This window comes from Typha angustifolia, chromosome 4 (genome assembly GCF_048772165.1).
Source record: "Typha angustifolia cultivar Huaian chromosome 4, ASM4877216v1, whole genome shotgun sequence".
Lineage (NCBI taxonomy): Eukaryota > Viridiplantae > Streptophyta > Magnoliopsida > Poales > Typhaceae > Typha > Typha angustifolia.
The window spans coordinates 10,457,477-10,477,723 of NC_133242.1; the positions used below are offsets into that span (position 1 = coordinate 10,457,477).

General features: G+C 35.1%; 3 protein-coding genes across 5 annotated transcripts; 2 read left to right on the forward strand and 1 right to left on the reverse strand.

Moving 5' to 3' along the window:
- The first annotated feature begins 1,080 nt into the window (after nt 1-1,080).
- Nucleotides 1,081-2,038, forward strand: LOC140758930 (probable histone H2A.3). Its single transcript, XM_073095334.1, has 2 exons — nt 1,081-1,360; nt 1,679-2,038. Exons 1-2 carry the CDS (start codon nt 1,172-1,174, stop codon nt 1,895-1,897), a joined length of 408 nt encoding a protein of 135 aa, XP_072951435.1. The 5' UTR covers nt 1,081-1,171; the 3' UTR covers nt 1,898-2,038.
- A 241-nt stretch (nt 2,039-2,279) lies between these two features.
- On the reverse strand, nt 2,280-10,468 carry LOC140758928 (formin-like protein 11). Of its 2 annotated transcripts, XR_012104175.1 has the most exons (8): nt 9,859-10,468; nt 7,889-8,399; nt 7,302-7,815; nt 7,003-7,202; nt 5,274-5,509; nt 4,163-5,011; nt 2,451-2,595; nt 2,280-2,355 (listed from the first exon to the last, which is right to left on the reverse strand). XR_012104175.1 is itself a non-coding variant. In XM_073095333.1 (7 exons), the coding sequence occupies exons 1-6, from the start codon at nt 10,018-10,020 to the stop codon at nt 4,175-4,177; spliced, it is 2,460 nt and encodes an 819-aa protein (XP_072951434.1). In that variant the 5' UTR covers nt 10,021-10,468; the 3' UTR covers nt 2,280-2,595; nt 4,163-4,174. The 2 variants fall into 2 exon arrangements, 1 of the variants encoding a protein (XP_072951434.1); XM_073095333.1 differs by having other exon boundaries at nt 2,280-2,595.
- A 3,411-nt stretch (nt 10,469-13,879) lies between these two features.
- Nucleotides 13,880-16,330, forward strand: LOC140759308 (uncharacterized). Of its 2 annotated transcripts, XM_073095833.1 has the most exons (3): nt 13,880-13,894; nt 14,010-14,837; nt 14,926-16,330. In XM_073095833.1, exons 2-3 carry the CDS (start codon nt 14,174-14,176, stop codon nt 15,555-15,557), a joined length of 1,296 nt encoding a protein of 431 aa, XP_072951934.1. In that variant the 5' UTR covers nt 13,880-13,894; nt 14,010-14,173; the 3' UTR covers nt 15,558-16,330. The 2 variants fall into 2 exon arrangements, with proteins under 2 accessions (XP_072951934.1, XP_072951933.1); XM_073095832.1 differs by lacking the exon at nt 13,880-13,894 and having other exon boundaries at nt 13,944-14,837.
- The last annotated feature ends 3,917 nt before the right edge of the window (nt 16,331-20,247 follow it).

A 20,247-nucleotide genomic window follows, 5' to 3' on the forward strand; every position in this document is an offset into this window, starting at 1 on the left:
AAATTTTAATATGTAATTATCAAAAATTAATCTTTAAGTATATATATTATAAGACTCAAAAGTAGGGATGAAAATGGGTTTGGATTAACTCCGATCCGACCCTGCCCCGATTCGGATCGGATTCTGATAGAAAATTTCTATCCAATTCGGATATGGATAGAGTTTTTTAAAAAAATTCGGATACGGATTCGAATACGGATCGGATATATTTTTCAGATTCAAATACGGATATTGGATATCCATTTACCCGCATATTTTTTTTGAATGATTTATAATTTTTAATTTGCTTATTTAAATAGTAAATATTAATATTGTTACTAATAATACGTTATATATTATTTATAGAGATTAATTTCTCTATGTAAAATTTTACATATTTGACATACAAAAAATTTATTTGTTGTAAAACTATTAATATTTTTGTGTTAATTATATCTAAATAAAATATTATAATTCTTTTAAATTCAATCAATATTAGTTTAAGATCCGATCCTCTATCCGGAAATTATCCATATTCGTTTAGTTAGATAGTTTTAAATTTTGCTATCCGTTCAATATTCGTATCCGAATTCGGACTAAAAATATGAATTGATTTAGCACTATCCAATCTGTTTTCAACCCTACTCAAAAGAATATGCACCTAAATAAAGAGTTTTAGGAGTATAGATGCAAAACAAGTTCTTCCTTTATTATGTAATCCTATTTTTTTTCATGAATAACCCTCAAGTATAACTTCAATAAAATACAAAAATAATTTTATTTCTTTTTCGCACATTTTCCTATTCAGCCAAGGGTATCATCGTCTATTTACGGGATTTTAAGATGAACATGAAAGGGTATTTGTGTAAAAGAGCCTGCGTTTTGAGGCTAAACATGCAAATACGAATTTGGTCTTTGGACTTTCTTTCAAAAACCCCCCAAAATATAACTCTCTCCCAGATGGACTTTTAACCGTCGAAACCCAAAAAGAATGAACGGCCTCGATAGCGATCCGCGTACTCTCTTTCTATTGGCTGAACGCAAATCCTCTCAACTGTGCTCCTATAAATTAAAGAGAGACGAACCAAAGCAAACAACGAAACTTAGTTTCTCCTGCGACGATTCCTAATTTTCCCCCTTTCTCGCCTTCTCCACCGCTTCGAAACCCTAACCCTAGAGTCCGAATTCTGCCATGGCCGGAAGAGGAAAAGCTATCGGCTCCGCTGCGTCGAAGAAGGCGACGTCGAGGAGCAGCAAGGCCGGGCTCCAGTTCCCCGTTGGAAGAATTGCGCGGTTCCTCAAGGCCGGGAAGTACGCCGAGCGCGTCGGTGCTGGAGCTCCGGTCTACCTCGCAGCTGTCCTCGAGTATCTCGCCGCCGAAGTATGGATCTAGAACCCTCTTCTCTACATCTCTTCCTGTTCTTTGCTTGGGGTATTTGTTTGATTTGATGAATAAATTGGACAAATCTCGATCTGAGCTTTGTTTATTGTTTAAATTTTCGATTTGTAGTGATGGGTACGATCTACTGCTCTTTTTTTATGTAAATTTTCGTCTAGGTTTTAAATTCCTATCACGAATTATTCCTGATTTATAAAATATTGTAACTAAATTCGGTTCATTTGAAAGACGATTTTCTTTTCGCATCTCGTTGTTGTGTAAAAGTTCATCGTAATTTATTGGAATTTCTTGGTGTTTTAGGTCTTGGAGCTGGCTGGGAACGCAGCAAGAGACAACAAGAAGACGAGGATCGTCCCAAGGCACATCCAGCTCGCGGTTCGGAACGACGAGGAGCTATCCAAGCTTTTGGGGCAGGTCACCATCGCCAACGGAGGCGTGATGCCCAACATCCACAACCTCCTCCTCCCCAAGAAGACCGGCGGCTCTTCCAAGTCTGCCGCCGCTGACGACGATAGCTAGATTCCCAGTTCCTCAGATCGCAATTAGGCTGCGATGTAACGATTAATTAGGTCTTCAATCTTCGTGTCCTAGTCGAAACCAATCTGTTGATTTTTATGTTACTGCTTTCATCTTATCAATGGCAATACTTTTTGTGTATAATTCTTGGTATCTCTCTCTCTCTCTCTCTCTCTCTCTCTCTCTCTCTCGTTTCCATTGTTAACCTTGTGGTTAATGTGATTGCACACAAAAGCCATTGCATATGAACGAGAGTGCTATAATTTGTGTATGATTATAACCAGGTTATGTGAGCTTTAGATATCTTGCAAATAAAATAGATGCTTGGTGTCCAATGAAGTCACCTAAAATGTTTGAAAAAATAAAACATAGTTGTAAAGGCTCAAAATAATTAATAGCTCATGAAGGCAGATGAGATTTATAGGCCCAAAGGTTCTGTTGTGATGTTTTACTTCCCATGCCTAGAAGTAACAAAAGAATGATGAACACTATCAATCTAATATTCTTTGCACAAAGAAGGTTTTTTAAAACACCTTCCAAATTAAGTGAGCCTCACCAGAAACATTTGGCACTCTTTCTCAGAGGAGGCCGACGATATGCTGGCTGCCGGCAGTCAGTAATATCGTTTGTAGATGACACTTCCACAGCCTTTGAAATGAGTAGTGAGTTCCTGTCCGATTTGTTTCACTGCTTTTGCAACCCTGAAAACATGCAACAAGATGTCATGGAACATTCAGAGTAGTATGGCAGAAAAGATATACAAAGAGTTTGAAAGGAGAGAGTAACATCAGAAAAATGTGCTTCTCATATGAATTCTATTCACACCAGCAACATAGTATTGATGTAAGAAAGATGAACTGCTATCTGTTTGTGAAGGCAAAAGACTAAGACTGCATCTGGTTTGCTAAGTTTTACAAGGAACAAGCATTATTTACTTTAGTCTCTAAAAAAATAATGCAGATTTATTGGGAAACAGATACAAGGTCTAATATGAAACATGGTGTCAACTTAAAACCCACTTAGGGGCCTTTTGCTTTCATGTATTAGAGAAAACTATATCTACAGATATAGAGTGCAAAATCCGAATCAACATCTGATTTATGGATCCCATGGAGTATTCTTTCCGAGTATCGTGGTAGTGTCTTATGAACATCTTGGCATTCACTTAAATAAAGTGAATATTACAACACATGCTTTACGTTCTTAACCTTTTGCTGGAAAGGAAAAGATGATCCAAATTTTGTTTTGCTTATGATAGTTTCTCATTTAGTACTACAGATGTGAGTGAAAACTTAGAACTGTTGTTTGCTCTGAGCAAAGTGAAGAAACTAAATCTCATCCAATGATGATTAGAAATACACCATTTATATCAGCTCTCATCAAGAAGATCTTGCACAGGGAAAAATGTGAGAAGTCATTTAGCAGAGGAATAGAGGATACAATAACATAGACATGGAAGTGCCAAAAGGAAAAAATCACAATCTGCAGCTGAGTCATGGCTAACATTATCTTAGGATGAATGCTTCTGGACCTTAAATTATATGTCTTCTGTATTAACTCACCAACTATTATACGGGTTCTATCTTTTATATTATAATATTCTCCCTCACTTTTAAACTTCAGACCATTTTTAGATTCAAAAAATAGACTTGACTTAAATACGTAAAGTTGTTTTAATGTAATTGACAAGGCAGACTTGGCGGGATTTGAACTTAGAACCTCCTGCTCTGGTACCATATTAATTCACTAATTACTCTAAAATCATAGTGTTAGAGAACGATAGTTTTATTTTATCCTTTATATTCTAAGTTTCTAACACTGCAAACTACAAATAGAGGATGTGGTTTCATGAAAATGAATAAGCCATACTACTCAAGAGCTGGAATGATAATTGAAGTAAATGATAAGTAGACAAAGCACTACAGCAACTATGATATTACCAATTAAAAGCAACATTAGCCCTATAGCATAATTTAGGAATCAATTTATGAAAGTGAGTCATGTATTTTGGAACTGTATTTTGCAGAAAGGGACTAAAAATTTGTTAGCCGTTAAATTATTTTGTTGCCAGCTATCACCTATAATTTCTAATGGATATAGGAGCCCATTACCCGAAAAGGGAGAAATTGGAGTTCAAAAAAATTTTGTATGAAAGTTTCCTTTCAGCAAATCAAACAAGATTAGATAAAAAGCAATTGTGCAAAAATTCCTATCGAATAATAGTTAAATAGGATGATACAGAAATTAAGGTAGAAAAAGAACAAGTACCTTCATCTAAAGTTAAGTTTCGTCATCAGAGCTTGAATTATCTACCCTTCGATCCCTAATTGCTGGAAATAGATGCTGTCGATGATCTGAAAGGGGTGATGATGCTGATGTTTGTCTATTTCTTGGCTTCTTCACTATCGTCTTTGGTGATTCTCTCACTTCTCTGCATGCCTTATCCAACATTGCAAGAAAGTCCCTTACTATTACAAACAATCGCAGGCCCTCATCTTTTCCTGCAGTTCCATGGAAATAATCAACAGTGCTCCTTACCAAGGATCTTACTCTTTTCTCTTCCTCAATCAAGTAAGCAACATCCGCCTCAGCTTGCTCTACGAAACCCTTAAGCGAGTGATGAAACTCACTGTCCTCCTCCATACTTTTCATGCTTGTATTCAGGAACTCTTTTGTCTTCCTGATCCTATGGCCAAGATTTGCGACTGTACTTGCTAAGGCATCAGCATCAAGACCTGCCGCCTTCTTGACATTCTCAAGTTCATCTCCTAGACTTGAAACAACTCTAAGCCCAAGTTTGCGATAATGGTCTTCAGTCTCTTGGGCAGAATCATCTGTGAGATCATCAGAATTCATGCTAGAAATGCTACCACTTTGTTCCTTTGTGTTACGTGCAGCACGAACACCTTCGGAACGGACTATCTCTTGAACAACAAAATGCAATAATGTTGTCTTTCCATCAGTTCCTTTTACATCTGCCAACTTCAGCAGTGTGTCTAGCTTGAATGCCTGCGCTCCTCCACGAAAGGTACCATCATTCATGCGATTACCGGTTTTAAGAACAGCTTCTAAGAGCTTTAGGAAAAGCCGACTACTTCTGAGCTCCTTGCAAGCCATCTGCAAAATTAGGATAATCATGTGCTAGTAGATTCTAGTAAATTCTTGAGTACTGATACAATTTAGATGAAACTGTCACTTTTTTTGGGTGTTTAACTTGTTTTTTATTATTTCTCAACCCAAACTAATAGGACCATTAATCATGTATACATGTTTCCTAAGTTTCATAATTTCTGTAAGATGAACAAGAAGAATATGAATAAAATCTTCAGGTTAAAAAAATTAACTCAAAACTAAACCAACATGTGACATGCCATCTTACCTCTAATGTTGAAAATGACTGCTTCACACTTGCAGCTTCCTCAGGCAGAAGAGTCATGAAAAGCAATGCATCTAGGCGTTGATAAACGTATGGAATATCAATCAAGACCTTTAAGAACTGCTCTGCTGGGCCAAGTTGGGAAATATCACCACTGTATAGCCTAAGTTTCAACTCTTCATCAGTTGTAGGAGCCATTTTTAATAATATCTGAAGTAATTCTGGACGAAGCTCATTTCCTACTTAGAGGAAAAAAAAAAGAGGCATCCATAAGTAACATAAGAAAGCTTCATAAGCAGATTAGCAAGAATTTATACGAAGGTTTACTATGCACCAAGCAAAACTGCCCAATAACGGCATACACTGAGGTCTGAAAATTGAAAAGTGTCCTTAATAAATCCAAATACCAATTTGCCGCATATACTCAATCCTATAAATTATTCCTCTTGCATTCTAAAATAGAAGAATAATAACCAAATCCTACAAACACTGCTAATTAGTCAATGCATGGAAGACCACAAGAGTCTCATTCTGGCATGCTCCAAAAACATGGCTGAGGGAAAATAAGAAGTCAAAACTTAAATCTCATTTATATTGTAAAAGGTGTTCCCAAATATAAATACCAAGAAAATCAAAAGAAGAAATTTATCTAATCATTTTTTTTCATTCTCTCTTTATTTTAAATGGTTTTGACTTAGATACAACAGTATCCATATGACAAAGATAACAAAACATAGAATCAATATAAATTGATCCGGAATAGAAGATATTGAAGATTTAAGCAGTCCCTATAAAGCATGGATGTAGATACAGGATACGGATATGATACAATACAGATGCGTCGACATGACATATCTTAGAAAATAAAAATACGATATGCTTAGATACATAGATTATATATGTATATATTATATATTAGGAAACTTTTGTACTTGAATTTTCTTAACTGAGGAATTATATACAATTTTTACATATGTAGATTATCCCTTAGTTAAGAAGATATTGAAGATTTAAGCAGTCCCTACAAAGCATGGATGTAGATACTGGATACAGATATGATACAATATAGATACGATACGACATATCTTAGAAAATAAAAATGCAGTATGCTTAGATACGTAGATCAGACATGTATATATTATATATTAGTAAGCTTTTGTACTTGAATTTTCTTAACTAAGGAATTACATACAATTTTTGCATATGATAGTTTATATAAGAAGACCTCTAATATAGCCACCAAAAGAACTACCAATTGTAGTAGTAGTGTTATTAACTAAGATGTAAGATAAACAAGCAAATTATTATCTATTAATCAGAAAAAATAGACTACTATAATGTGATTTTCAAATATAGTTTATAAAATAGACAAGTGAACCCAATCTTTTTAGAAAGAGAAACCTTTAGATCTTAATAAGGAATGAACTCCTTCAATTTGACTCATATCAATAAGAATCTCAAAAGTATCCAAGAAGCATCTAAGAAAATTTTGAAAAAAATCCACAATATTAATTTATTTTAAAACAAATCCAATACTTTATATCTAATACATATCCAGACATATTTGACGAATATCGTTTTTGAAACAGTGCGACAAGAATTTGGAAGTATCTATTTTTCCTACAATTGATTCTTAGAGATTTATGATATATTATTTAGACAACAAAAAAACTTGGCCTTGTGCATAGTATGAGAATGAGCTTGCACTTGGTCAGATTAATGTGGGAATTACCTTCCATAACAGCATCACAAACATCTTCTACTTTGACATTTAGTGCCTTCAATGAAATTGCCAAATTCTGTGACTTCTTAGGATCAAGTATTTTAATAAGCTGGGGGGAAGGATCCTTGATTGCTGACTCCTTTCCATTTCCCTTATTTTTATCATTTGAGTTGTAACCAAACAGAGTTTCAATCATCTCCTCGCTGAACCTGTAAGTCACTATTTGTTAGCATATCAAGTTTATATAGTTCAACAATTCTCTAACTCATACCAAGAAATGAGAAGATAATTCATATCAAGAGTCTTACTGGAATGAACCCGACTTGACGTGATCCCAAACCATGGACTGATCAGGGTTAGCAAGAACTTTATCCCAAAAAAAGGGCTTCAGCTTGGTTTTTTGTGCATTGGAGTCAGTACCTTGGCCAGGAACTGAATTCAACCCAGGTGGAGGCCGCAGTTTTGAAGAATTTGGAATTGCTGGTGGTGGACGAGGTGGAAGAGCAGATTTTGGTGGTGGTGGTGGTGGAGGACCAGGCTTTTGACTGAGTGGCGGAGGTGGTGGAGCAGGAGCCTTTGGAACAGGAGGAATCATTGGTGGAGGTAGAGGTGCATTTGGAGCAGGAGAATTGCTTTCCACGGTCGGTAGCTCAATTGAGGAGTTTGAAGTTACTGGATGAATTTCAATTGCTGGAGCTCCTATGGAAGTCATCTTTAAGGATGGAACATGATCATTTTGGTTTGCTTCTGTCTTTAAAGGCAAAGCTCCAAGCTTATTTATGTCAATTGGACTTCCCTGACTATAAGACTTACGAGAAGAACCTGGTATGATAATACAATATCAGATTGAAAATCAAACAAATACCAAAAGAACAAAAGTAAGTCGTATTCATACCAGAGAAGTCACTCAAATTAAAACTCAGAAGTGGACTATCATCCTTTTGGCTATTCACTGTCAATCTTTTGTTTCTGCAACATCTATACCAACAAACAAAAAGCAACGCCACAATAAATGATGTTCCTGTCAAAGTTAGAACAATAGCAATGACAACTGATCGTTTGCTGCCATCTCGCTTCTTTGATGGTAAAGGTGAAACACTCTCCTGACTGGGCTTAACATGTTTTGGTGGAAAATAGCTGCTCGGGGAAGGGGCTAGGGAAATACCACTAGAAGCTGGTGAACTTGCTGGTGCCGGGAGAGAGGAAGGTGCTGGACCATAATTAGGGTGTTGAGCTCCAGGGCCAGGGGATGGAACTGATACAAAATCTGGAGATGGTGCCAATGAGGGGACTGCTGATGAAGGTTGATCAGCCAACCGTCTTTTTAAACCAAGAATTGGTTCAAGATACTCTGGCCATTCTTTAGCCAGATCATCCTCTCCAGGAACATGAAACGGGAAATTGACCTATAAAATAAGCCTGAGGTAAAGATCAACCCTTCTAAGCAACATTTTCTCAAAGTAAATAAGGTCGTGAAAACAAACTTTTGTGACATTAAAAAACCATTGAACAAGAACAAGTAGGCAACACCAATATAGCATTCGAAACATGTACTCTAAGACCTTGTTTGTTTTGGGTTCAGAGACTCCTAACCTCGTTCGGTAACTAAACATTTTTTTATTTTTTTATATCTAATCAAGTTCACTCTCCAAAAAATTAAAATTAAGAAATGAGACTAACTAATCAAATTTGGGGCTTAGCCTCATACCAGATAAGGCTCAATATATCTGATGTCACATGGTGAAGGAACTTCCGAAGAGGTAACATGAAAGATCATAAGCCCCAAGTAAATTTGTCTAATATAAGGAAACGAACACAAGAACTAAATTTTTTTATTACCACCAAAAACAGTTCTTCCAAATCAATATGGCGAAACTCCAAAGAATATCAGGTGACATTGTAATGCAGAATTTGATACTTGCTAAGAACAAGGCCATGAAATTGAAAGATAAGAAACTCATAAATTTAGCAGACAAATCATGTTGATCTGATATAGCTGAGATATCCTGACTCTATAAAGCAGCATTTGGCTCATAACTGGCTTCAGCACTACAGTTGAATGTAACTCAGCTTTCTAGGAAACCTTAACATACAACTATAGGAGCTATCTATAGGTAAGTCTTTTGACCACTACTCATGAGAATATAGTTTGATAGACTTCGTTGCTTTGAAGAAATAATTATTGTTCTAAATGTGGACTGTGAAATGTGAATCATCTTGGGAAATCTTTATTTTTATCAGCTTGTTGTGAAGGGATCACTGATGTCCTGAGTTGTCTACAAGTAATGATGCAGCAAAGTGCCTTTTAATTTTGAAAGGTAGGTCTTAACAAGAAAATTAAACAATTATCAGTTTTTTTTTGTCTCTCGAGCACCATTCTGCAAGAAACAATATTGGATCTAAAATAACACCAGAAAAGGGGTCTCTAATAGTTGTGATTGCCATTCCATCTCAGTTATGTTCTTGGATTGCGATTTTGAGATGGTCAAAAAGTAAATAAATCAACTAATACAAGTTTAACTTAAAAGAGTTTTACAAAATTTTGTGATTGTATCATAACCCAAGTACACAGAAGGAAACTAGAAGTTGGAACTGAAGGGCATGTGTTAGATTATCTTAGATATGCTTGTGCTTATTTCTCATAGAAGGTAACGTTAATGTATAACTCACCTGCTGTCATTGTAGTAAACTACACAGCTTATTTAAAATAAATGCCTAGGTAAAACTGTAACTTATATTTCAACCAAGTACTTCCAAAATATGAAAGTGAAAAGGATCCAAAAACGCCACATTAAATCAATAAGATGCTAAAATAGTTATTTATGTATTTATCCCAAAACATTGTGAAAAGAGGACTCCACTCACCAAGTCTTCATCTATTTCTGCCGAAGCTCCCACCTTAGAAGAAGAATCTAAAAAATCCACCTGCCTCCTCGCCGAACCAGTGTGCACCAGAAGAAGAAGAAACAAAATCCCAAGCACGAAGATGATGGCCACGAACCCACTTCTGTTCCCATCCATCACCATTTCTTAGATCTATCTTACAACCCAACTCGGCACTTCTCATCTCATCGATCGTTGTCTCGGATTAAGCTCCAAAGTCCACAAAGATACCTACTCGCGTAAAAGGAAGGATCCTTTGTTTCCTCGCCAAGAATCCAACAATCTATTGAATCCTTGACGCATTTCCCGAATCCCACTCTCCAATCACCCCAAGAAGAGACCTTTAGCAGCAGGGAGAAAAGCCCAACTAAGAATCCTCCAATCTACGAAAGATTCTGCCTTCCTTTTGACCAAATAAATCCGTAGTAACTACACTACCGAATGCGTTATAACCAAAAGCCCAGAAATTGGATCGAAGAACTCGAAAACATCACAATGCCAAATCTCGATTTCTTCGCTAATTTCCTTGGCCGGTGATAAATTTTGAAACGAAACGGGAAAGGAAACGAAAAGAGAGAGAGAGAGAGAGAGAGAGAGAGAGAGAGAGAGAGAAAGGGACGGCGAACACGGGAATTAAAACGCGTGAGCACTAAGGACGCATCCACCTCATCGAATCGACTGTCAAGAACATCCACAGCTGTTGGAAATAACTCCAAGCAATAGTACGTGGCATCTTATTCTTGTCTTCACTCTACGAGGTTGTATCAAATTTATGTAGTCCGAGGCTGCAGACAATCCGCTACCCCTTCTATAGATAGGATCCTGTTTTAGTCTTTATTTCACATTACTGGATGAAGTAACCAGTCTTTGTTTGGATTCAAATTTAAAAAAGATTATAAAGAAAAAGAACAAAATTTTAAAAAAAATTTAAATATTTTTTTGATTAATTCGAGTCTCGTAAACTATTTATTTAAAAAAATAATAATTAAATAAAAGAAGGGTTCAGAAAATTCCTCAAATTAGAAGGACTAACAATTGTAATAAAACCAAATCCACCTCATAAGCTTTATTATATTCTTTGTTTGAAAAATATTCTCCATCAATATCATATTCTTGATCATCACCCTCCTATTATTCATGATTAAAATATATCAAGATTTTCTCACATTATACACCAAGTCATGCTTCCTGAATTGTTAATACTTGAAGTATAGATTGCTAGCAAATTAACCAAATATTAATACCTTCTCAAGGAATTTGGGAAAGTAATATAAATATAAGACAAATACTTTAATGCATATTTAAAAATTATAATCTTAATCTAACGTGGTTACGTAAGAAAAAATATATATATTAGTTAAGAAGATTTAATTATATGTACCTAATTTTCTTAACTGATTGATAAACAATTAACTTTACGGTACGGAAGAAGTTCTCTATATATTTTTTTCTTTCTTCCGTTAAGATTTCTCTCTTAAATATAATTATGTCTTAATTATAGAAGATATCATTTAATATTAAATAATTTAAATTTGATTATTTGGAGATAAATTTCAATTTAAATATAATTCTCTATCTCTATCTATTAAAATTTAATTTAGATTAATCTTAAACTAATGGGAGATATATGTAAATAATTGAAAAGATAAAATGTAATTAAATTTTCATTACGTTAATTATAAAAGACATCAATACCGTTATTAAGATTAAGATAATATAATTGTCAAAAAATAATGTGCAAAATTATATATCTAAAAAAAATTACCTACTGGTAATATCTTTCATTCTTATTATATTCTTAAAAATATTAACCGTTAGATCTTCATCAAACTGATTGATAAAGAATTAACTCTATGGCACCGAAGAAACGCTCTAAATATATATATAAATATAGAGAGAGAGATTAACTGGGTGAGACATAATTAGTCCCCACAAATACTCCTCCTTTTTCTCTTAATTTTATTGTTTCAGTTATTAAATTAGCAAAAATATCATGAAATAAAGTAGGGTGTAGTCGTGTTTCTTTAGGTATTTAATGCTGTTAGTTGATGTCGACGTGGATGTTGACGACAGAAATGAGATTTTTATTCAAGCCATTTATCTTATATTCATATTAGTATTCGGATCTTAATATTTGGAGGGAGGTCGATTATAAAGAGTGTCATAATCATTTTTTATCTATGTTTTTAGAATAGAGTTATTCTTATTCATATTTTTGTGGGCGGTTGCTATACTAGAATAAATAATATAATTATAATGTAGCTAATCTAAGCTGGTTCTAGTAGCTCACCTTTGCTAGGGTTTAAAAAAAAAAGGGTACTCCCTTTTCTCTAAGAGGGTTTCTCCTTTTTTTTCTAGTTATTTTTTGAGACTTTTATTGTTTTCATGCTCTTTTTCTCATCTTTTACCTTTCTCGAAGATCTTTCTCATCTTTTTCTCATCTCATCTTTTTCCTTTTTTTATTCTATCTTTCTATCATTACTATCACTATTACTATCGTCCGCTATCAGGTTCGTTATCTTTTTTTCCTTTTATCTTAGTTTTTTTTCTCTCTTTTATAGAATTTATGATAATGTTTTACACGTTTGTACTCATTGAATCTTCATGTGGTCTCGACAGAGCCATATCATTTCAACTCTCTTGTTTCTATGTTTTGCTAGGGATGACTTTGTTATAGACTTTTCTCATTAAGTCTATTATTGTGCTCTTTCTATGATATATTTATGATGATCAAGTGAAAGATTTATTCAAAGTTCTTCACTCTACCTTACCTCTTTCGCTCCTGATTATGCATCGTTACATATTAGATTATTATATATTTGATATTATATTTTATTACAGTCCGATCTATTTTTAGCTAAGTATAAAACTTATGTTTAAGGATGTCGTTATATTTCTTGTTTCTTTGTTTGTGTATTAAGCTTTCCTCTTAAATAAAACAATAAAAAAATAGTGTGAGCCTTTTCATGTTTTAATTTTTTATTTTTGGTTAAACCCTTTTAAGTATAGTACAAATTGTCCTCCAGCTGATTTGCACGGAAAAAGTAGTGTCCTTCTTGGACCACCTAAATTAAGACAAGATTAAATTACAACACAAGGGGAAAAGAAAAAGGAAGGCAAAGTAATTAGTGGGGCTCTTTATAGACCCATCAATCTAAGGCAAGATATTAGGAGTGATATAGGATTTATACTCTTTTTTCTTGAAAGTTGAAAAAAGCTATTTAACTTTCTTAAGTCTTTATGATCTGGAGGCACAATTAATGAGAAGAAATATGTGACAAGTTTTTCTAAACCCGTGAACTATAGAATTTCTCTTTGTTGGAACTGTAGATACCTAACCTTTGAGGCCTCATAAATTCTTTACAATGGAAGAGCAGCACTAACTAGTTAACATTCAAAGTACCCACAACTACCAATCAACTAGTTGTCCATAAGACCTAATCAAGAGGGACCATCACTATCAAACAACTGAGCATAGTTTGGTGCATCAAAGCATTTTGTGAAGTACATTTTTTGACATTATAATAGCATTTAACAATAGGAAGGATGAAGTCCTCCTCCTATTTTATGTTGCATGACTTCCAATTAATTTTTCAAACTTCTGTGGCATTTTGGAGAGTAGATAATATGATCCATGTAAGAATTTTATCCATGTGGGGTTTGGGCAGCTCTAGCAGCTATCTGCAAAGCATTCAATGCTCTATTTAATGTGCTAATCGCATTGTCCCTTTTTATGGGTTTGTATCAGATCAAAGCCATTAAATGAGGACCCCAAAAGCTAAATATTCAAGTCAAGGTCTTTTCTCTCCTTCTTGTGACCCTGTTAGATTAATTATGGGCTAAATAAACAACTAATCCTCTTAAAAGTTAAATTATAATTGATTTAAACTAGATACAACACAATCACCAGTCTGTCCAGCAAGTATATTTTTTTAGATTAATTTTAAGATTCTCTAGTTAAGTGCTACTCACTTGTCCTTCTCATCCTCTTTTTCCAAGATTTGGAGCTGTCATCATGGTATGTTCTCCTTAGCTTGTTATATTTGAACCATTGCTTGTCTCTTGTGCTCCTTATTATCCATCTCAGGAAGCAATTCAAATGCACTTTAATAAATCTACAACAATGTCTACAGTTTTCTTCTTTTGGGCCCCCTCTTAATCTTCTCTTCTGAGTTGCGTGGTTCCTCCAAGTGTTTGATAAGACTGCACCTCTGCAGAGAGTGGTAGTCATGGAGCATTGAAGCAGATGGTTGTTTAGTGGAGGAAGAAGGCAAGAAAGGGTGTGGAGGAGGAGAAGATGCCCACTGTTTGGTTTGCTCTCAAGAAATCCCTCCACTGCAAGTGTGAGCCTTCTGATGTCCATGACCCAAAAGCTGGGAAGCAGCTGAGCTCCATCTCCACAAAGAGAACAGCCAGGTCAGGCTGCTCTAGATCCATAGCCAACCTCAAAGATGTCATCCATGGGAGCAAGAGGCACCTTGAGAAGCCACCAAGCTGCAGCCCAAGGTCCATTGGGAGCAGTGAGTTCCTCAACCCCATCACCCATGAGGTGATCCTTAGCAACTCCAGGTGTGAGCTCAAGATCACTGGCTTTGGGGGTTGCCATGAGGGTGAGCCAGAGATGGATTCCACCTATGTGGGCACTCTTAGGCCTGGCACACCTGGCCCAGGATGGCACAATGCTCTGCAACACAACCCTCCTCTTAAACCACCACCTCCACCACCACCAAGCAATGCCTTCCTAAGGAAATCTCCAAGCTTGTTTGCTGAGAGAGAAAGCCGTGGCTTTGGGAGCTCCTCTCTCTCTAATGGTGGTGTTCACCATCATGTCTCCTCAAGACACAGGGCTTCTTATGATGCAACCTCTCATAGATCCTCTGCAACTCTGAGCTGCCACAAGTGTGGAGAACAATTTGGGAAGTGGGAAGCTTTGGAAGCTCATCATCTCTCTAAGCATGCAGGTAATGCTCATAAATCCTCAAAAAAGTTTTAAGCTTTCTTTGTTGTGTTTGTTTGATATCTTCTCTAATTTACCTATCACCTCTGTAGTTACTGAGCTTGTTGAGGGAGACTCCTCAAGAAAGATAGTTGAAATTATATGTAGAACGAGTTGGTTGAAGTCTGAGAGCAGTTGTGGGAGAATTGAGAGGGTGTTAAAAGTCCATAACACACAAAGAACTCTTACGAGGTTCGAAGAATACCGCGAAATGGTGAAGATTAAAGCTAGTAAACTACCAAAGAAGCATCCTCGCTGTCTAGCAGATGGCAATGAACTATTGAGGTTCCATGGCACCACAGTTGCTTGTTCTCTAGGCATGAATGGTTCTTCAAGCCTATGCACATTGGATAAGTGCAATGTTTGCAGGATTGTAAGATACGGGTTGTCTATAAAGAAGGAAGTGAAGGGAGGAGTAGGTGTTTTTACTACTTCCACCAGTGGAAGAGCATTCGAATCTATCGAAATATACGAAGATGATCCTTCGATAAGGAAAGCATTGCTGGTTTGCAGAGTGATTGCAGGGAGAGTCCACAAGCCACTAGATAACTTCCAAGAATTATCAGGGCAATCGGGTTTCGATTCACTGGCAGGAAAAGTGGGACTATACTCTAACATTGAGGAGCTATACCTGCTCAATCCAAGAGCTCTACTACCATGCTTTGTGGTAATCTGTAAGCCTTGAAGCAAACTACATCACCTCTTTTACTTGTTTGTTAACTTTTGTGTCTACTTTCATTGAATTTTGTCGATAGTTCCCAATTATCGATTGCAATCTCAATCTCTATGACCCAAATTGTTGAGTGACTTCATGTGTATCCCACAAGCCTTCCCAGCAACTGCTTCTGTCGCATATAACTGTATCTCCTCGCCAGCCCCATCCACAATTAATGTCTTGTCTCTTGCTTGGTGCAAGCAATTTAGAAGACATATGGAGTAAATTCTGCAACTGTTTCATGTCTCTAAGGTGCAATCTCTTACAACATAGGATGTTTACGTTGCCTGATAGTTCAACTTCAATGGCAAATGAACTTTTGTCTTCAGTTTACAATCCAAACACATCCAGTTGGTGGTGAAGAATTTAGTTACAGGAATGATGCCATGTTGTTTGTGAAGTCCTTATCTTAGACAAGAAAAGCATTGTTCTATCTGAATGAGCCTTGCTGTAATATTGGTGCTATTCTACCATGGCTCTAACTTTGAATACTATTGCTCAGCCAAAGAACCCGTGACCTAAACTATGTTGGACTGAATCAGAAGTGGTCCCCTTCCCCATGAGATCCTCTACTGTCTGTCTGTCTTTATGGATACTCCTGTACATATACCAGGTGGCCCATTTATGCAAAACATAAAAGGTTTTACTAAGTCTCTGTAATTCTTAGTTTACCTATTGGATATGTATATGAATAGCCTGTCTATATTTTAGACAAACTTCAAGTAAGAACAACAGGGGAGGAATTTTGAGAGTAATGGGTCATTTCAGTTGCAAATGCAGACAAAGAAAGGGTTAATGGCAATGTGGGTCAGAATCCCCTGCTCCTCTTAATTCAGTATTGGGATAGTTTGCAACATATATTTTGATTTTAGTACCAGGATAGTTCTTGAATGTTATCTGAGGAAGAATATCTATTGGTGCAGACTAATTTTCACTATCCCTAACACAAATAAAGAAGATAAGGAATGGTGGACAACATTTGCAAGATCACTAAGAAAACTGAGTATAATATGGTTGCAGAAACGCAATGCGAAACTTTTATCGAAGAGCAAGGTTTTCATCAGAATTAATCAGGGTGTGACATTTCAGATTTATTCACCAATAAAACTTACCAAAATGTACTGAAATCTAATATTTTGAAGTGAAGTTATGTGAATAAAAATGAATACACTTGAAGCATATAAAGTTTCCATTAAACTTTGAGGAGCTAGCAAGTTATTTGTTACTACAGAACTTAGATCTAAGTAGAGCTAATAAAACACTGCCAGAACTGACACATCCTATATTTTCATAGAACAAAATCAAGATTGACCTCACAGGAACATAAACATATTTTGACATCTTTTAAGTTTTAACTACAACTCAATTTAAGTCATCTGCTAAAGCATTCAGTGCTTGCACTGCAAAATAACAGTATATTCCAGTATCAGGAGATGTAAAGTTTAGGATAGGATATATTTCAGTATCTTTTTGTACACATAGATTTAATAAATGAAGATCCTCTAAAGTCCATAGGTTGTTCTGTTCCAGGTACATCAAATGCTATAAATGTTTGCCAGATAGAAGAAGATCCTGAGCACTAAATGAACTTCCTTGTATATAAATGATGCTACCATCCACAAGGTTCTCACATCATTGAAGATCTTTGTTTCTCAATTTCTGAACTTGCTCTTAATTGGTAGCTGGATATCTTCAGTCTACAAGTTCTTAATGAGGGGTATTAATTCATGATAGTTTTGAGACATGATAGTAATATACTATCCTATACTGTGACAGTTAGGTCACTCTTGTCTCTTTTCAAGTAGATATCTGTCCTTTGAGCTTTTAAAACTTCTTTGGATTCTAATACTCTAACCAATCCATGTTTCCACTGTGATTTTGGCTTATGTTTAAGTTCATTTTTAGATCTTGTTATATATATATAATTAGCTTAGAAAGTGAATTTGACTTTAATGAGTGTAGATTTTATATTTGATATTCTACTATATTATTGACTAATTATAAATAGCTATTTAATACAGTACTAAAGTCAATTTTTCTGTCACTTTCATGGCATCCATTTCAATGGGATTAGCACCAATTGAGGATTAAATAGGACAAAGGAAGAGGATGTTCTCTTTCACAAATACATTGAATTTAATAGAAATTGTGTTCTTGAAAAATTGCTGCTCTAAGTGACTGACCTTCTTTACCTCTGGGAGGAGGCCTGGATCTTCTTGATTGCTACTATCTTCTTCTTTTTATTTATTTTAATTCTTGAAGAGAGAGCCCATGGGCAATTGCTACTATCCAAGTTGAGTAGTAGTTATATGATATAAGACAAGTGTTCTAATTACTGCTCTGGACCATGCTGGGAAGTACCAAATGGCAATGGTCCAGTCATTTTGTTGGTATTCTTCCAATAAATTAAATTAGGTGTGACCCAAAATTTGGGACTATGAGCCAATGGTTATAAATATTATCATCTCTCTCTCTCACTCCCCTTCTCTAATTATTTTAAAATATAATTTTCAAATAAAACAAATGGCATTTTTTTTTAATTTGGGAATCTAAAAAACACCCAGATTGTTATTATTTTAGTTCTTTAAACATATTCTAGGTTGATTTTATCCTAACACTATTTAATAGAATAGAGAATATTTCGTTACTCCTAAACTTAAAAAAAGATTAAAAAATCGAATACATTCTCTCGTTTGATTTTGAAATATAGTTCAGTATTTAATTTTATCTTAACCTTAAAAAATATATTTGCATCAATTTTTATCTAACTCGTTGATATGATAATTGATAGTTAACAAAAACTAACGCTCTTTCGAGAGGTTTCTCTTGTTTATTCTACCTTATCATTCTAAGCTCTAATCAAGCATTAGTAGCAGATAAAGGACAAAGATCTATTTGTTTAATTTTTCTTGTTCAATAAGAAGACATGTTTCATCCAATGAAAATTCTAAATTCTTAGGATATTAATGAATACATTTAAAAAAGAAGAAGAAGTAGTAGTTATAATATCAACTAAAGAATTCATCATATAAAATAGACTCTAGTGGTCAAAATTGTCATACATGGATAGGTGAAGTTGTGATCAGGAATCAGTATCTTGTCAAACCAATGGAGCAAAGCAAAAGATATAGCATCTCATATCCTCAGCCTTTCCAAGTTCTTTGAACAGAAAAGAATGGAGAGAGTTTAATTGGTAATCTACTCTTTAATTATTCTGCAGACATATAGAGATAACCTTCTGATGAGAAGGAACTTGGATCTTTGTTTCAGGTGCAATGCACTGTGAGTTAATGCCATTGAATTGAAGAATGTTTCTATGCTATGCCCTAGAGTTTGACAATTAATAGACCCATAAGTGGAGTTTAGGACTTTTCCATTGTTTTGATCATTAGGTGCTATAAAATTCCTTTTTCTTTAAACAAAGTCAAATAATTGATTACAACTTGATATACAATGTGAAAAAAACTTAAAACTTAGACACGCATATGTATTTAGATCTTGAGCAATGATTTCAACTATTTGCTTAAATAAATATGTGGAATAAATATCAAAGAGGAACACCAAGATTTTTATATGGAAAAACTCAAATAAGAAAAAAAAAAACTATGGATCAAAACTAATCACTAAACTTGTAACAGTTATAAGACTGGCTTATAAAATAACCTCTCGATCCCCATGACTTTTTTTCACTCAGTCTTGCTCACTAGAACCCACTGCTTTCCGTGATTTATCTTCAATCCCAATAGCCCTCGAGATTGATCCTTCTTTTAGATGACTCTAAAGACGAAAGCATTGGTGCGTTGAAAAAAAGACGGACCTTATTAGTGGAAAAACGTTGTAACTCCAAAAACTCCTTTTCAAAAGTAATCACCAATCTTCCTAGAGTTATGGCATTTCAACTTTTATATAAGTTAACAAATAATGCCAAATCCAAGTCAAAATAGAACTCTTGGAACTCCAAAAACTTGTATGTTACGTTGGCGCGTCCGAATGGGGCTCGAATGCATTCGAATGACCAAAACACTACATCTATATATGTGAACGCCTGAGTTCACGTTCAAACCCAGTGTGAACACGGTGATTTATCTTCTCTAAAACTTGAAAACTTTCGGTCCAAATCTTATTATAACTTATAGATATACTCACAAACATGTGTAAAAATACTTTGATTATTTTATACACATTAGTCAACATTAAAAATCTAACACAATGAAAAAAAGAAATTCAGCTACAACCCTAGCTAGAAAGCTACACTAAATATTAATAAGGAAAAAGATATCAAGTGCAATACTCATGCACAACAAGAGAGGAGAATAATCCTAAAGCAAGCCTCTTACTTGGCCAAGTAAGAGTAGATATTTTAGTAGATAATTATAAAGGTTTCTAAAGTCATAAATTGTTGGAAAAAATCAACTGGGACAAGTACATTCACTAAAGTAGTATAATATAGCTCTCTTATCCATCTCTAATTGATTAATTGGGCCATCTAATCAACAACAAGATAAAGACCAAGTTCACCTAATTATATGCACCAGAGAATGGAATAAAGACACTGTGGCTAAAGTCTAAACAAGGTATGGCTGATGGATAAGAATTAGTCTTCAAAGAGGTATCTATCCACTGCTCAAAATCCTTCTACAAGTTCATCCAGGATAAATTC

What these genes read in the sequence shown, in the direction of transcription:
- LOC140758930 (XM_073095334.1), top strand. Translation starts at nt 1,172, where the DNA reads ATGGCCGGAAGAGGAAAAGCTATCGGCTCCGCTGCGTCGAAGAAGGCG. An exon ending in TCGAGTATCTCGCCGCCGAA is followed by an intron (nt 1,361 to 1,678) that starts GTATGGATCTAG and finishes TTGGTGTTTTAG; the next exon opens with GTCTTGGAGCTGGCTGGGAA.
- LOC140758928 (XM_073095333.1), bottom strand. Translation starts at nt 10,020, where the DNA reads ATGGTGATGGATGGGAACAGAAGTGGGTTCGTGGCCATCATCTTCGTG. An exon ending in TAATTTGAGTGACTTCTCTG is followed by an intron (nt 7,816 to 7,888) that starts GTATGAATACGA and finishes TTATCATACCAG; the next exon opens with GTTCTTCTCGTAAGTCTTAT. An exon ending in AGTCATTTTCAACATTAGAG is followed by an intron (nt 5,012 to 5,273) that starts GTAAGATGGCAT and finishes CTAATTTTGCAG; the next exon opens with ATGGCTTGCAAGGAGCTCAG.
- LOC140759308 (XM_073095833.1), top strand. Translation starts at nt 14,174, where the DNA reads ATGCCCACTGTTTGGTTTGCTCTCAAGAAATCCCTCCACTGCAAGTGT. An exon ending in TCATCTCTCTAAGCATGCAG is followed by an intron (nt 14,838 to 14,925) that starts GTAATGCTCATA and finishes TCACCTCTGTAG; the next exon opens with TTACTGAGCTTGTTGAGGGA.